Genomic DNA, 18,348 nt, shown 5'->3' with positions numbered 1-18,348 from the left:
AAAACTACAATGACATATCACTCCATACCTACTAAGATGGTTATCGTCAAAAAGACAGACAAGAACTGCCAAGGTTGTGGAGAAACTGGAACGCTCAAACACTGCTGGTAGGAAGGTAAAATGGTACAGCCACTTTGTAATAAGTCTGGCAGTTCCCCCAAAATGTTAAACATAGTTACTCTATGACTCAACAATTCGTATAAACCCCCAAAAATGAAAACATATGTCCACACAAAATCTTGTACACGAATGTTCACTGCAGCATTATTCATAACAGCCAAAAAGTGGAAACAATCCAAATGTGCATCAACTGATGAATGGATAAATAAAATATAGTATATCCACACAATGGAATATTATTCAGAGACAAAAAGATAAAAGTACTGATGCACGCTACAACATGGATGAACCTTGAAAACATTATGCTTCATGAAAGAAGCTAGTCATAAAAGACTACATTTTATATGATTCCATTAATACAAAATGTCCAGAACAGGCAAATCTATAAGAGACAGAACAAACGGATACCTAGGGCTTGAAGTTGAGAGTGCTGGGAGGAAATGGGGAAGGAGTGACTGTTAAAAGGTTTGATGTATCTTTTTGGGGTGATCAAAATGTTGTAAAATTGACTGTGATGGTTAGACAACTCTGTGAATATAGTTACACAACTCCGTGAATATAGTAAAAGCCACTGAATTTTACGCTTTAAATTACATCTCAATAAAGCCAATTAGTTTTTTTTTTTAAAGTAAAGCAGAGCCTGTGTTCAATGAGTAGATCACTGAAACATAGCAATAAAAAGTGAAAACTGCTCTTATAACTGAACTACATCCTCTTTTTTTAGTATTTCCTCCTTACACTTCTCAATTACTAAATAAAAAATCAAAAGCCAAATGAGTCATTTTATCATAGTCTCTACTTCCAAAAAGTAGTAAGGATCTCTGTCATTTCCACTCTCATGCAGTTAATACAAACTTGGACACAGATCATGACACAATTTGCATTTAGTTTCCCTATAATACAAAAGAACAAGTTACCCTTTGGATGACAAAAGTTTTAATTTTAATTTGGAGATTTTTCTAGCTAACTCCCAGTTTCCCACTAGCATCAAGGAAAGGGAAATGAACATATCAGCACATTTACAGATTCAAGATCTGTGCTTTTGACAATTTGTGAAGAATCATGATAGTCACGACATACAGTCATTTACAAGCGGCAGCAATTTTACCTATTAGGGCTCTGTAAGGATGTAACATGAATTTTCCTGGCTCCATCCAGCTAAGCTGGTGTGCAAGGAACTGAAATAGTAAGCAATTCTAGACCAGTAACTCCAACTCAGCTGGCAATACGAAAACATTTACGGATCTGAAGAGACCTCAGAAAAGAGCCTTTGCAAATGTCATGGGTCAATTATGTTATCCACCATAAGAGTTGAAACCAAGCAAAATATATTCTACTACTTACAGGAAATATTCTAAATATACAACCAATTTCACCCAAACTATATATAATTTTCTATGCCAATGGCCCTACAGACCCTATGATTTTACGAACAGAAACTTTTTTCTTAGGTGTATCATAAAGTTTTGTTTTTAAACATTAACTCAGGCTTTAATCGGAAAAAACCCAAAGATAACTGAATCCAGTTTTTAAAAAACTGTATTATTGCATTTTTACCTTAAAGACAACAGAAAAAGTGAAAACTGAAAGATATATAGGCATGTTTCCCATAAGAAGAAATAATTCAACCTATTATCAAAGTTTTTTTTGGATGCTTTAAAAATATTTAGATTCAAGAAAAAAAAATTTAGATTCATTCAAAACCTGCAAGAAAAAATTAAACAATACCACAGCAGTCCCCCTAAAAATCCCTTACATAAACATATCCATCTACACTGAATGATATAATCCAGAAAGACTTTATATTCCCACCATGTCTAAATGACAGACTCACAGAATACTTACACACATACTAGTTCCTCCCATATAATTCCAAGAATTGCTTAACCGGGCATCACATAAGAGATGAACCAAAATTCAGAGATGCCATCTCTAACCTGACAAATACACACAACTGGCCTGTACTAGTCTGTTAAGTTTCCAGAAAATAAGAGTAAACCACACTCTAAGTGGAATGTGACACACAACCATCCCCACTGAGACAATAACAGATAAAATACCTGTTCCAATCTGTCTAAACAGGTAAACCCACAGATGTTCCCTCATACATAATCTTATCTGTGATAGTGAGCTAACAACTACCCAGGCAACCAAAAGGCAGGATTTAGAGAGGGCTGTGTGCTGGTAAAGGTAATAACAAAGAGAGTACCAGGGGAATGTGATTTTGACTCCCTCTACTAGGCAGATAACTTTAATTTAGTATATTTCTATAAATTAACTCATTAATTTCTATAAATTAAGTCATTAGGACACAGATGGAGGCAGCACAGAACTTTTAAAAATCAACCACAAAAGCACTACTAACTTTGTGCCAAAAATAAGTCAAACAAAAATTATGCTCTAACTTCTCTTTCTGAAGATAGTAACCGCATTCCCACTGAAATAAAGATGGGCAGATTTACTATAAACCACAATCAAATATTTGACACCAAACAATCCAAAGGCCACAGTAATCCACTTAACAATCACACTGACATCTATATTAAGTAGCACAAGTACATAGGACTTGGAGAACTAATCACCACTTCCCAATCAGCCACAACATAGAGGATCCTTTGCTTGCCAAAGGGGAGCACCACGTAATGAAGGTGGATATAATCTTTATCTCTGCCTCATCCGGTTCAATCAACTATTCTGGGATCAAGAAAAGGAGCCAAAGCCACTGAATCACAAACCTGGCTTCTAAAGCAAACTTGTTAACTATCCAATCTTCATACCATTAAATGAATTTCCTTGCAAATTCCCACAAGCAGGCAAATTAACCAAAGTAGATATCTTTCTACAATGTTATATATCAATTATATCTCAATAAAACTGGGGGAAAAAAACAATGAAGTAGGTATCTTTCCTAAAACTTACCAAAGGGCTTATTATGTGTCACATCCACGTTTTAAAATGCTTCATTTATAAAGAGTTTACATGACCAGTAATGATACCATTAACTGTGGCTTAATGAAAAAGTAAAACTCCAAATTTCAGACATTATAAACTTTTCTTTTTAACTTTAAATAGAATTGGTTTAATTATTTTAGTTTATTTAAATAATTGCCATTATGTAATTCCTTTCCTCACACTTGTTTTCATGCATGTTTATAATACACTGGTTTAATCAAGCTAAATTATTATCCGTAGTAAGTCAAAACTAAATTAGACTAATGTATTAGAAAATAATGCATCTTATAACGAAGTTGCAGTCTAACCATCACATAATATTGTACGTGGATTTCATTTATTAAAAATGAGCCTTAAACAAGCTCATTAAAACAAAGTAGTTTATTTTGCCAGTAATTTGTTGTCAAAATTTAAGCAAATAAGTATATAAACTAAGTTCATATATTTACCAATTTAGTTGTAAAAAGATTACAAAAATAATATATGTGGTTAAACTATTTTTTTAAAAAAGATTCAAACCATTAAAATGAATACTGTCATAAGAAACAAGAGATTTTAGGGCGCCTGGGTGGCTCAGTTGGTTGAGCGACTGCCTTCAGCTCAGGTCATGATCCTGGAGTCCCAGGATCGAGTCCCACATCGGGCTCCCTGCTCAGCAGGGAGTCTCCTTCTCCCTCTGACCCTCCCCCCTCTCATGTGCTCTCTCTCTCATTCTGTCTCTCAAATAAATAAATAAAATCTTAAAAAAAAAAAAAAAAGCCTTTAAAAAAAAAAAAGAAACAAGAGATTTTAGGTTTCATTCAAACTGGAGTTTTTCCACAATCAATGCATTTCCAAGAATTGGTGACCAAAGCGACCAATGATTTGCCATCTGAAAATGTCTTTGATGTAACAGTCTTAAGTGTGATAAAAAGTCTTACTGTTAAACAGTTTTACTTAACAAAGAAATATTTGTTCTATTTGAATAAAACATTCTTTGATTATTATTGCAAGGGTATATACTGTAGATGACTCTCATGTAAAGAACATTAGATTTACCACAAACATAAAAAGCCTTATTAGAACTTTTCCTACACAACAGTTTCCAACTAGCCAAGTATCAAATAGCCATGTGCAAAATTCTCACTTTCATTAATATGCAGAGTTGCTATCTTTGCTTTCACATAAAAATAAGATCAGTAAAATCAGAAATCATACCAAACAATAAATTCTACCTTCATTCAATATTAGCAACATATTCCTGTAATCTGCCCTCTCACCTTCAATCCACAAGACTACCAATTTAAACTATGGGGGAAACGCCATGATGGCCTGGTTCCAACACTGACCTCATATCAAAACAGAAAGAAATGTTTTATATGAGACCAACAGCCAATCTTCCAACTATTGCATCAGACCCAAGGTCTAGTATAAGGCAGGAGGTCATTTTTCTCTTCTTCCTCTATCTACCTGTATATCATTAATCATTTCCAGGCAAGCACTATTACTTCTTATAAATAAACTCTGACCAGAAAATTGAAGAACACGGTCATAAAGGAGAGAGTTTTAAATTTAACATTATTGCCTCAAATCACCCATTCTTACTTAGCTACAGCCAAGAAATAATGTAAACCATGAAAAAACAGTTCAATGTTCCAGTACTTTTAAAAATCAATTTCCAACAAGGTAACAAGTGAATTATCAAATAGCAAATATTTTAGCCACACTATTATTCTACCATTAAAGAAATCATTTAAGGCCCCAACACCTATTCCACTGAAAAATAATTGTATTTGTTACTCTATAATTTCATTATCTTATTGTTATTGCATTACTCTGTTTGGCAACCCCACTATACCTCTACAAACAGACTTGATAAGTATTCCATTTCTGCACAGAAACAATAGCCGTCCTCCACCGTCATTTAAATTCAAACTACAATGATATTTTACTAATCAAATTACAACAGTTGTACATCAGACCAACGGTTCAATTATACCCTGCGCAAAAGATACAAATAAATAAAAATCCGTAAGTACTTACCTACAGTTGGGAGGAGGGTCCAACGTAATCTCTGCAAGTTCCTTTTGAATTCTTTAAAATAAAGACAAAGTTATGTTAAAATGTCTTCACTGACTTAGTAGTTCACTAAAATGTTATACTTTTACACAAATATTTCCCATTTGTATTTTTTTTTGAAATAGTAATACCAAATAAATCATCATATATAATAATAACCAAGCCATAACTTCTGCCTTGATTTTGGCAATACACCTACAAAGGGTAAAAAGATTGCCCATTATCAGTACATGCAGCCTGTAGAAACAACATTAAAAACTTCATCTAACCAGGACACCTGGGTGGCTCAGTCGGTTAACATTCGAACTCTTGGCTCAAGTCATGATCTCAGGGTTGTGAGCTCAAGCCCCATGCCCAGCTCTGTGCTCAGCAGGGAGTCTGCTTCCCTCTCTCTCCCTCTGCCCCTCCGCATCGCTTGCCCACGTTCTCTCTCTCTCTCAAATAAATAAATCTTTTAAAAAACACTTCTCTGAACCACTGATAATAATCAAAATTTCTAGTGTAAATTAGATACCTTTGTCACATTATTTATGGATCATTCCAACTTCTGATTTGCACTACAACACCTCCACATAAGACAGAAAGATGATTACTAAGTTGAATCCAAGCATTCTGAGTAATCCAATCAACTGGTGAAGAAAGAATTATCAGGATCTCATTCCAACACCTGAAACTGCTACCCAACTATACATGGTATTCCTCCCTGAAGCCTCTAGGTTGGAGCAGATTGAGACTTTCCAATCTGACACTATTCCTTTTGCAAGAACTATCCTAATAATATGTGGATAATCATCTTAATGTCATTGCATTGCAAAAAGAACTTTTTAAAAAATCTCCTTTTGTCCTCGTGTTATTTTTTTACTTTGACTTTTAACTGCACCCAACCCCTTATATACATATACAAAGGCTACATTGTTTTATGAGACTAAGCAATCTCTTAACTATCATTCATGCATTATTAAACACAGGCTTTGTTAAAGCAAATACAAAAAAAATCCTCAAAACCACTTCTCCTTTGCTTTTTAAATATGAGGATTTGCTAACTGGACACCTGCTATCTGGTAATTATTGTGATGGTAAATGGATGACAGGTGACTAAAGTACCTTAAAAAATAAGAACCTGAACAAAAACATTTACTCTCAAACAATTTCATTCCACATCTTTTTCAATACAATGAACAAAAATACAGAAATAGACATGACTCCTCCAAGAGGATTGGCTTCAATTTCCTAAAGGAATTGAATGCTACTAACATAATTTTCACTTTTCTAAGCCATGTGATTCAAGGTTGGGGACGCATTACGAAGCTGAGCAAGACTAATAAGTTCAAAACCAAAAAAACTTTCATTTTAATTCTGCTATACCATTAATTGAGAGTTCTTGATAAAAAGACTGCTCACATCTGCATCCTCTCCCTCAGCCTCAATTTTCTTCCTATAAAATGAAGAGGTTTATTCCCCATCCTATAAAATGAAGAGGTTAACTAGGATTTGTTTTATCTTTAAAACATGATTCCTTCTAATACGGATTCTGTGATGTGTTCACATGCACATAAAGTATATACAGCCCAGGGCCGACTGGGTAGCTCAGTCAGTTAAATGTCAGACTCTTGGTTTCGGCTCAGGTCATGATCTCATGGGTCTTGGGATCAAGCCCGTGTAGGGCTCCATGCTCGGTGGAGGTCTGCTTCAAGATTCTTTCCTGCTGCCCCTCCCCCCAACCGCACATGGGGTAAGGTATATGGTCTCTCTCTCTCTCAAATAAATAGATCTTTTTTTAAAAGTATATACAGCCCATAATTAAATGGGAAATCTCAAAGATCTGATACTGGTAAACACCCTTTATGAATTTCATACAGAAGTCTAAAACAGGTACTTCAAAACTAACCGAGTAAGTCAGATTAATGATAGCAAACTGAGCACACACACATTCACCTCCCCCTCCTTCAAGATCCTACTTGGGGCAGGCAGGAAGGAGCAGGGAGGCAAAATACCCAAAGTGCAAAAGGGAATAAACAGCAAAGAGAAGGAAATGAGAATTTCAGTGTACTTCTGGAAGACAAAGCAGACAGGTGGAAATTAAACAGGTTGAGACAGACAAGAGGGGACTGCAGAGTGCCTAAGAATATAATAAAGACACATTATTGAAGGGTGGTGGGGAGAAAAAGACAACCAGAAATCCCAGAAGAAAAACACCTGTGTAAGAAAACCATAGACCAAATATGAAGGAAACTAAAATGTAAAACTTTTTTAATCAAGTAGCAAATGTTAAGGGGAAAAAAAGAGAGATTTGATCTATTTGGCCTAATGTTATGACTCGTTGGGTATCCTAGAGATCAAGACTTGTAGGAAATCTAATCCTAAAATTCTGTTTGATCTGGCACTGAATATTTAGTTATAGTAAATGCACTGGCAATTTATTGGTCGTTTACTTACTGACAACACAAAGAAGATGCATTGTAGTTGTGCTATGCAATGTAAATATTACTAACCTTCAAGGTGTAAAATTAAGTGTACCTAACTGAAACCAGTTTGAGAAGATGGAGGCAGAATGAAGGTATTAATATCCCCATTTTACAAAGTAGGGAACCAAGAAATACTGTTGAAAATTGAAAGAATAAGGGGACGCCTGGGTGGCTCAGTCGTTAAGCATCTGCCTTCAGCTCAGGTCATGATCCCAGGGCCCTGAGATCGAGCCCTGCATCAGGCTACCTGCTCGGCGGGAAGCCTGCTTCTCCCTCTCCCACTCCCCCTGCTTGTGTTCCCTCTCTGGCTGTGTCTCTCTGTCAAATAAATAAATAAAATCTTTGAAAAGAAGAAGAAAGAAAAAAAATTGAAAGAATAAGAAATAGTGGCTTAAATATATTATTTAGTTATGAAAGACAACCACTACTCTTTTTTTAATGTAACTATCGTTAACTGGGAGGAGGGAAACAGAAGGAAGAGTAGGTAAACAAGCTACATCCTCAAATTTCATAGCAGAGAGTCAAAAGATATTATTTAACAACTCAACAAAAATAGGGTGCCTGGGTGGCTCAGTCGTTAAGTGTCTGCCTTCAGCTCAGGTCATGATTCCAGGGTCCTGGGATCGAGCCCCACATCTGGCTCCCTGCTCGGCAGGAAGCCTGCTTCTCCCTCTCCCACTCCCCCTGCTTGTGTTCCTGCTCTAGCTCTCTCTCTCTGTCAAATAAATAAAATCTTCAAAAACAAAAACAATTCAACAAATAGGTGTAAGTACTGTATATAATTTAGAGTTATGCAGAAACACCAACAGAAGGACTAAAATCAGAGATGGGTAAAGGAGTTTGCTTCAAGGGAATAAAACCGGGATAGGGAAGGCATCTGGACAGAAAAATGTTGCTTTCCATTAAAAATGTCTCTGTAGTGCTTAATTAGTTACTAGAAACATGAACGACATCTATGAATTGCTTTTAAACCAAGAGGACCAAATAAATAGCCATTCAAAAGAGCAAGCTTAAACTGTCAAAGAAAGCTTTTTAACAGAATTTCTTTGGGATTTTCAAATAACTCATCTTGCTCCATGCTTACACTGTCCCTTTTGGTTTAAAAAATTGATAAATCAGAGGCGGCTCAGTAGGTTAAGCGTCAGACTCCTGATCTCAGCTCACGTCTCGATCTCACAGTCATGAGTTTGGCTCTACATTGGGCTCCATGCTGGGCGTGGAGCCTACTTAAAAAAAAAATCAATATTCATAATTTTCTATTAAATGATTCTATAATGGAACTTGAACCCCTCTGGATGTCTATAATTCCAGATCTAATTATTCAGTATAAAAACCAATTTACTGATAAACTTGACAACTCTAAGCAGTGAGTCAATATATTAAAACGTATTTTGTGCCACACCTAAGAATGGTTATATTTCTCGACAGAAAAGATTATATTAAGAATTGCTATTTAAACAGTTGCAAGATGTCCCGCTGCTTTTAACGACAGCAATTCAATTCTTTCTCAAAAGTTGTGATCATGGTACGTATTAAGTTTCTCAGTCTTGACATGTGGGGTAAGGAAGGTAGCTATTTCAGGCACTGTCTCTTAGGGTGAGGAAAAATGAAAAAGTATCAATAATTCACACTTACAGCATAGTTTTCACATGATGATTTTAGTCTATTAAAAGTGAACTAAATAAATCTCACATATTTCTCTAAATATTACTGTTTTATCATTTCCCATTTAAAAGATAAGGAAACTAAGGCTAGTTATTGTACACTGGTAAGGTTAAAGACAGGTAATTATCTTGCTAAGTCAAACAAAGAGCCTCTCTCTTATCAGAACTTGTAAGACAAAATTATTTCTTTAGACATAAATCAACTAGACAATGCCTAAATTCCCAATTTCCATCCAGCAATGCCACTTCTTTGGTTATTATGATACAGAAGTCAGTAATTGCACATAGTTACTGAGACAAGTCAGAAGCAAAATACAAACTAAATTTCAGTTTGTAAGACTTAACCTAATAACTTAACTGTTCCAGGAATAGTTAAAAGTACTGCATGTGACTGTCATTTGCTAAAAAGAATGGAGTGGAGGGAGGGGAACAGAAATAACAATCATGATTCATTTAGACTTAAATGAAGAATATAGTATCAAAATTACACAAAATGGAGAAGATATGAAGCACTCATTTTAACATCAACACATTGGATTAATGGTTCAGAAAAATGAAGCAGTACGTAAGTACTGACATGTTTAAAACACACACACATAAAAAAAAAAGTAATAAAACACACACATATTTCAGGCTAAAGAAAATTCAGTAACTCACTCAGGTCCAAGTAGAACAAGAATATTTAGACATAGTGATTCACAAAGATATTTTCTTTTTTTTTCTTTTTTTTTTTTTTTTTAAAGATTTTATTTATTTATTTGAGAGAGAGAATGAGAGAGAGCGAGCACATGAGAGGGGGGAGGGTCAGAGGGAGAAGCAGACCCCCTGCTGAGCAAGGAGCCCGATATGGGACTCAAACCTGGGACTCCAGGATCATGACCTGAGCCGAAGGCAGTCACTTAACCAACTGAGCCACCCAGGCGCCCCATAAAGATATTTTCTTAGCAGTTATTTAAAAACAAAAACAAAAACAAAAAAACTTCATCCCACCAAAATGACTTTCTATACTCTACAGACTGTATTCCTTGGTCACCTGAGAATTTCTATTCTAACCAACTGAATCAACTGGTCAAAATCTTCAAAAATGAAATTATTCTCAGGAAGAAAAACATCACACCATTAATTACTAAAATATTTTGAACTTCAAAGTAGTGGGCGCCTGGGTGGCTCAGCCAGTTAAGTGTCTGCGTTTGGCTCAGGTCATGATCCCAGGGTCCTGGGATTGAGCCCCGTGTTGGGCTCCCTGCTCACTGGGGAGCCTGCTTCTCCCCCTCCCCTTGCTCATGCACTCATGCTCTCTCTCTCTCTCTCTAATAAATAAAATCTTTAAAAATAAATAAATAAATATATAAATGTCAAAGTAGTATCTGAATTAACCTAGAAAACAGAGTCATTGCAAATAATAAGCCTAAAGTTTAATTCTGAATGGTGATATAAACCATGTATCTGTGATTTTTAAGATACCATCAATTAAATGATTTTGCACATCAACTGTAAGGTGCATCCTGATTTCAGAAACATTAAGAAGCTTCTATATGTACATTTAGAACCAAGAAGGTTAAGTCAGTACAAAAGATATTTATGAAGAGTTCTACTTCATTCTAATGTAGAAAACTAAGAGCCGATATAATAAAGGTTTACGCTGGAACACACAGGAATCCACCTTTCAACTTAACAAAAATTTAGTCTAAAACCAAATAGCATTCATTCCTAAAACATTCTATTATGTCCAGTAAAATCACAATGTCCACTCCAAAGTTAATTTGGAATAAATGTGATTTAAAATTCACATTTACAGGGCACCTGGGTGGCTCAGTTGGTTAAGCGTCTACCTTCGGCTCAGATCATGATCCCAGGGTCCTGGGATCAAGTCCCGCATAGGGCGCCCTGCTCAGCGGAGTCTACTTCTCCCCTCCCTCTGCCGCTCCCCCTACTTGTGCTCTCTCAAATGAATAAAAAATCTTTAAAAAAATAAAATAAAATTCACATTTACAGATGTATCAACACTTGAAAGCAGTGCAGTCAATTCAATGACAAGCTCAAAATAGTTATTTTATTGAACTGACTAGTCAATTTAATAAAATCATCAAAATTTGTCACTGCCAGACATAGTCCAACTACATACTTGTGAACAGGAGTGATACAGGTATTATCAAGAGAACAGACTATGATAAGAGTATGCCAATGTCTTAAGAAACAAATTCTTGCCAAAGAGCAAAACTTGATTAAAGATGTAACTATAATCTTCCTCTTCACTCAAAATAGATGAAATTAATTTATACCATTATTTAAATAAAATACCTACTTAAATGTTTCCTGTATCCTACCCTACATTACTTTTCTGTAATACTTGAAAACTGAGATTTTTTTTAAGAAAACATGTTTCTACATGTTTTCTACATGTTGTACAACACTACTAAATGCCAGAACCTTCCTCTAGAAGATCTCCAAGTGGTATATGGGTGACAGTATCTGAAGTGACTTAATCATTTATTTGACAGAGAGAGAGAGTGAGCACAGGCACGGGGGAGGGGCAGAGGGAGAGGGAGGAGCAGGCTCTCCACGGAGCAGGGAGCCCATCACGGGACTCGATCCCAGGACCCTGGGATCAATGACCTGAGCTGAAGGCAGATGCTTAACTAACTGAGCCACCCAAGCGCCCCTGAATCTGTGATTTTAAAATTGTGATTCATGACCTTCCTCTAGAAGATCTGTAGGTGATTTATCTGAATATATCTGAAGTGACTTAATCATTTATTATGGATTTTAAGTACAAAAATGCTGCTTTCCTCTGATTTTTTAAGTTAAAAGAAAAAGCTTAATTCTTGACTCTTCCTTTCCCCCAATTTAGTTGATAGTGGAGTTATTTTATTTTTGTCATCTTTGCTTAAGTTCTAACAACTGAGAAAAAAAAATGAGAATCATGAGGGCAGACACCCACGTCTTTTATTTATTTATTTTAAAGATTTCATTTATTTATTTGCCAGAGAGAGACAGCAAGAGAGGGAACACAAGCAGGGGGAATGGGAGAGGGAGAAGCAGGCTTCCCGCAGAGCAGGGAGCCCGATGCGGGGCTCGATCCCAGGAGCTGGGATCATGACCTGAGCCGAAGGCAGACGCCCAATGACTGAGCCACCCAGGTGCCCCCACCCACGTCTTTTAAATTCATCATTATATCTACAGTGCCTACCATAGGAGGGTCACATTATTTACTTACTGGCTGCCTTAGAACCTTGAGTTTATTATAGGGATTGGATCTTCCATGGATATTAAGATCCCAGTATTGGGGCACCTGGGTGGCTCAGTCCGTTAAGCGGCTGCCTTCGGCTCAGGTCATGATCCTGGGGTCTTGGGATCAAGCCCCACATCTGGCTCCCTGCTCAGCAGAGAGCCTGTTTCTCCCTCTCCATCTGCCTGCCACTCTGCCTACTTGTGCTCTCTCTCTCTCTCTCTGTCAAATAAATAAATAAAATCTTCAAAAAAAAAAAAAGATCCCAGTATTTATCAGAAGATTCAAAGTTAGAGGTAGTTTCAAAATAAAATTCTGATTATCGTTAATTGGTTTTTATTCAGATGAGAAGTCTTTTCCATATGGTGTCATTTTATAAGAGATATTTATCAGAAGCAGTGCAGAGCTTGAACTCTAGAGGTGGGGTCTGGGTTTGATTATAGGTTCTGGCATTTAATAGCCTTGTGATCTTAGATACATAATTTAACATTTCTAATTCTGGGTTTCCTTTTCTGTAAAATGGAGATAATAATGGTACCATCTTCATAGGGCTGTTGTGAGGACTAAATGTGATAAAACACTTATTTGGCATCTAGTAATATCTCATACACTGATGCTGTCATTTATAGACCCTGTGCCAGTTAAAGTCTTGTAGATATATATTTTTTTAAGATTTTATTTATTTATTTGACAGAGAGAGACACAGCGAGAGAGGGAACACAAGCAGGGGGAGTGGGAGAGGGAGAAGCAGGCCTCCTGGGGAGCAGGGAGCCCGATGCGGGGCTCGATCCCAGGACCCTGGAACCATGACCTAAGCCAAAGGCAGCCGCTTAACTGACTGAACCACCCAGGTGCCCCTGTAGATATTTTTCAAGTTCACTTGATAAACTTTAGGAAAATGAGATATATGTTAGCCTTTGAGGACACAGTGCTTTTGTTAAACTAGAAATACTCAGATGCTGTGATTACATGCATTTTGTAGTAACTCAAGAAAAGCACTTTGCACATAAGTGCTCAATTGCATGAAATGTGCTATAATTGAAGAACTAAAGATTTTGTGTAGAAACATGTTTTCTTAAAAAAAAAAAAATCTCAGTTATGCGTCTGCCTTCAGCTCAGGTGATGATCTCGGGGGTCCTGGGATTGAGCCCTGCATCAGGCTCCCTGCTCAGCAGAGAGTCTGCTTCTCCCTCTGCCTCTCCCTCTGTCCTTCCCTCCCACTCATGTCTCTCTCTCTGTCAAATAAAATCTTTAAAAAAAAAAAAAATCACACATTCACAAGAATGAATCTGTCAGTGGAGGGATTCCTTCAGCAAAGAAGCAACTCTTCCTACAGACAGTATTTCCTACTTTAACCAATGCAATAATACTGATTTCTATTATGTGCCAATCAGGCACTTCTTGGATTCTTTACACACACACCATCTCAATACTACATCTTTTCCCCTACTTAAAAGGGTGGGGAGGACTAGGTTTAAATACGTAAACTACACTTTGTTTTACACACTGTAGTAAAATGAAGTAAAAGATGATCCATGTACTTGAAAAAATTCATGCAATCCTCACTTTCACACATGGTACATTTAATAATCTCTCATAAGCAGAATTTGGTCTTTTGATACATCACTCAAGAAATATGATTTTGAGGGATTTTATGGTGGTACTCCCAAACAGGGGAAAAGGCAGACTTCAAGAAGCAGACAGGAGTCTTTGCTATCTAGCAATCATGGGAGAACTGAGCACAGAGCCAGGAGAAGCACTATCTAGACCCTACTCCCCACAGACCTGGCCAGCCCATCCTCTCCTTTTTCTGACAAGCTGAAGATGCCACATGGAAACCCTTACGATCAGAAGCTGAGGACTGAATTATAGTTTCCTCGTGTATATGCAGCCACACTCTGTACCTGAGTGTCTCTTACCCACCCACCCGAAGCTCCTTTCTTTCATCTGGATGCCACATTTTCTCCATTCTTACCTTTCTTATCCACACTAACTCAACCCCCCATTTCCCAGCAGCAGGTCATTCTGTGTTTTGGCAGCAGAGGGGTCAGGTCAGCCAGCTAAGGCCTCCAGACTTGTGTGGTGTGACAGCAAAAACAAATGGAAACCTTTTCCCCACACTGGCATGTTCGAGCATAAAGTCTTAAAGTTTGAGGCAATCTGACTTCCATACAACTCCTTCAACAGAAGTCAGGGATCAGCAACACGCTTTTGGGAAGGGGACGACTACCACAGTCAACTACCCCTTGGAATGAGTTGCTGACCACTCACTATCACTGCAACATCTCTCCCTAGAAACTCATGCCACATGGAGGCCTGAGATGGTTCTTCCTGATTCTGTGAATTGACTAGGCCAGAGGGAAACAAGGTCTGCTAGACCATAATGGTTTTTGTTCTTCAGGAAAGGACCACCTAATCCATACTACCCAATAAAATATAAAACTACCATTCAACATTCAGACATTCCACTATGCTAAAACTTACAAAATGCTTTCACTATGCTTCCTATTTGGTATCTTTTAAAAGGTATTAGAACATTAAATCACAAAATCAGGAAAAACTGTACTCAATTTAGTCTACTTTTAAATTATTTTCCAAGAGATTTTCTATAATTAAACAATATTAAAGCATATTTCTCTCATCATAAGCAACCGATGTGGCAAAAGAGAATCATTCAACTATCTACCTTCCAGATCTATTGTCTAGAGAAAAAAAAAATCTGTACCAAGATGGATCCACTGCCTTATATAATGAAACCAAGATGTATCTGTTGAACTTCAGCATTTCTAACTTCACTAACAGGGAGTAGTAGAAAATACACATCATTCAACAACTATTTTAATAGAATCCTACTCACTGTCCTGTGTTACAGAAGAGAGTAAAATATTTAGGGTCAAGTAAATCAAACTATCACACTTTTACACACATTTTCCTATATATGCTCAATTAATAATACATAAACACATACAAACACACTATGGATATATATCTTTATGAATCTGCCATACCGTTTAACTGACTTTAAATACTAAAAAGTTTGGGACGCCTGGGTGGCTCAGTTGGTTAAGTGACTGCCTTTGGCTCAGGTCATGATCCTGGAGTCCCGGGATCGAGTCCTGCATTGGGCTCCCTGCTCAGCAGGGAGTTTGCTTCTCCCTCTGACCCTCCCCCGCTCATGCTCTCTCTATCTCATTCTCTCACTCAAATAAATAAATAAAATCTTAAAAATAAATAAATACTAAAAAGTTCATATTGCCTACAATTAAAACAATGTAAAAGAAATAATCTTGAAGAAAGAAAAATCCATGAATTTCATGGTCCACATCCCAGAAAAATGATTAAATACAACAGAAAGAGAACTAAAGACAATAAATTGATACTAAAACTAAAAAGGGATAATAATTGAGGTACCTTTTAGCACTAGTCGACAATTTAGCAGCTGTTTTGCTGGATATTTTTCCCTCCTTTTTCTTGGGCTGAACTTGCTCTCTTTCTGGTTCTTGCTGAACACTTTCACGTTGGTCTCCATCAGAACTTCCTCCACTAGTGCTTGGACTGTCATCAACTCTTTGTGCCTCAGTGGACATTTTAGATCCTGGATTAAAAATCAAAGATCATTTATTTAGTTATGGGAGGACTACCTTTAGAATAGAGAGAAAGTGAGCCTCAAAGTAGAAGTAAAACTAATACACAATGAATACAGTGGTCACTTACAAACCAGCTTTGCGAGTTGCCAAAACTTTTCTCTCAAAATGCCCTGAGAAAGAAAATGAAAACACATAGAATATATATACAAAATGTTCATAGTAACATTATTCATAAAGCCAAAAAGAGGAAACAACTCAAATGTCCACTAACTGATAAATGGATAAACCAAATGTGATACAGCCATACAATGGAATATTATTCAGCCATATAAAGGAATGAGGCACAATACGTACACACTACAACATGAATGAACTGTGAAAACATTATGCTAAGTGAAAGAAGCCAGTCACAAAAGACAACAAACTGTATGATTCCATTTACATGAACTGTCCAGAATAGGAAAATCCACAGAGACAGAGAGTCGATAAGTGGTTGCCAGGGACTAGGAATGAGGGGAAAATGGGGAAGGACTGCTAATAGGTATGAAGTATCCTTTTGGGGTGATGCAAATGTTCTTAAATTAGGTAATGGTGATGTTGTACAACTCTAAAAATTCTAAAAACTACTAAATTAAAATCCTCCAAACTAGTCAATTGTTATCTTCTGATAATAGAACACAAAAGAACGCAGAGGCCCACATGATTCTAAATAAAAACTGAATCACATGATGGTGTCAGCATTGATCGAGCAATATACCAAGCAACTGTGTTTCACAAGAAATGGAGACTGTCTTGAGAGGCTGAAGGGCTCTTTTTAATTTTTTTTCCAGTCTTGGATAAAATATCCCTGAAGGCTTTCAAAATTCCCTTTGCTCTGAGTTCATGCTCCCCAAGCAGCTCTGATTATCAACTCAACTTCCTCAATACCTTGACATATAGTAGCTGCAATAATCTGGATAGCAGATACAAAAAAATTCTAGTAAGTGAAAAGGGACATCCCTTCTCAACTATCATCCCATCATAATCAATTTCTGAGTTTGATTTCTATGAATACACCCCTTATGACCAAACTAGCTTAGAGTGTACTGACAAATTCAAAACAAAACTGACAAATCAATGCCCAGACTCTAACGGGCCTTGTGCTCACCATGTTACCGTCACCTAATAACCACTTTGTAAAAGAAAGATACCTCAAATAAAGCACTGTTTATTACTATAATTAGTCTAAATATCTAGCTATTTGACAATGATGAAAATTCATCATCACCGAAGATTTAACTTACAGCTTGCTCTAAATCTAAGTGATTTCATAATACAAATCTTTAATGGATTTAAATTTTTATCGTAAGACAAACCAAAATGCAACGTAACAGAATGAAAGAATCAGGAAACACAGAGAGGTGAAGAGTCAACAGAAAATACTGTATGCCTTCCATGAGACATCACACAAACACACCACCACCCCTCTCAACTCCATCAGCTCCCATCCCCCATGCCAAACAAAACAGATCTGCACAAGCCACTCTGAAAGACATTGACAGAGAAATCTGACTGCTCTTCTACCTATTCTGTAAATGGAGAGCATCAGTCTCCACAGCTGTGACACCTTTTATGAGCACTAAAGTCACTTAATAGAATACTGAAATTTTATATCAGTATGTTTCACGTCTAGCTCTAACAGTCTTAACATATTTCTTGCTTTTTTTTCATTTTTATTTCACTTTAATTCTTACTCTTGGATTTAACATTGATTTTTTTCCAGCTTACTTCTTTCAGTTAAAATATATCAGAAGTTTAAAATCTAGTAAGTATGTATATATAAGAGCATGTTAGAGCAGATGTGCATGGAAGTAAGAAAGAGAACAATTCTCAGGGAAAGGTCCTTGGATATAGCAAAATACTGTTGGCAATATTTTAAGAAATGTGAAATGAGTGAGAATTCATTTTAAACATCCTAAACCAGAAGCAATCCATTACATGACAAATATACGGAAACCTAAACGAAATGAAATTCTTTTTTACTGAACATGGAGCCTCAGCTTAATAAACTATGCCTACAGTTTCAGCTATATATTATATTAGTTATATATATTTATATATATACATTTATACAGTTATAGATATATATATACACACACATTCTTTTTAATGTTCTTATTTATGTACATTTGCACACTAATAATGCAATGAGCATATAATTACTTTAAAGATTACTCAATGATTCAATCTGAGCCATAATCTGAAGCCCAAATTTCAAAAATTGCTTCAGAATA

The 18,348-nt window shown here is 36.5% G+C and overlaps 1 protein-coding gene across 2 annotated transcripts in view; it reads right to left on the bottom strand.

Moving 5' to 3' along the window:
- LOC110570674 (ubiquitin-conjugating enzyme E2 E2) overlaps positions 1-18,348 on the bottom strand; it is a 378,044-nt gene that overhangs the window by 356,080 nt on the left and 3,616 nt on the right. Inside the window, exons 2-4 of one of the 2 annotated variants that reach the window (XM_044920568.1) lie at positions 15,900-16,083; positions 5,095-5,145; positions 29-31 (exon numbers count right to left, since the gene is read on the bottom strand). In XM_044920568.1, the coding sequence (XP_044776503.1) occupies positions 29-31; positions 5,095-5,145; positions 15,900-16,075 (230 nt within the window). In that variant the 5' untranslated portion in view covers positions 16,076-16,083. The remainder of the gene's footprint in view (positions 1-28; positions 32-5,094; positions 5,146-15,899; positions 16,084-18,348) is intronic. The other variant, XM_021678716.2, reaches the window with a different exon arrangement.

Source organism: Neomonachus schauinslandi, chromosome 1 (assembly GCF_002201575.2).
Source record: "Neomonachus schauinslandi chromosome 1, ASM220157v2, whole genome shotgun sequence".
NCBI lineage: Eukaryota > Metazoa > Chordata > Mammalia > Carnivora > Phocidae > Neomonachus > Neomonachus schauinslandi.
This window is presented reverse-complemented; position numbering and strand designations above follow the sequence as displayed.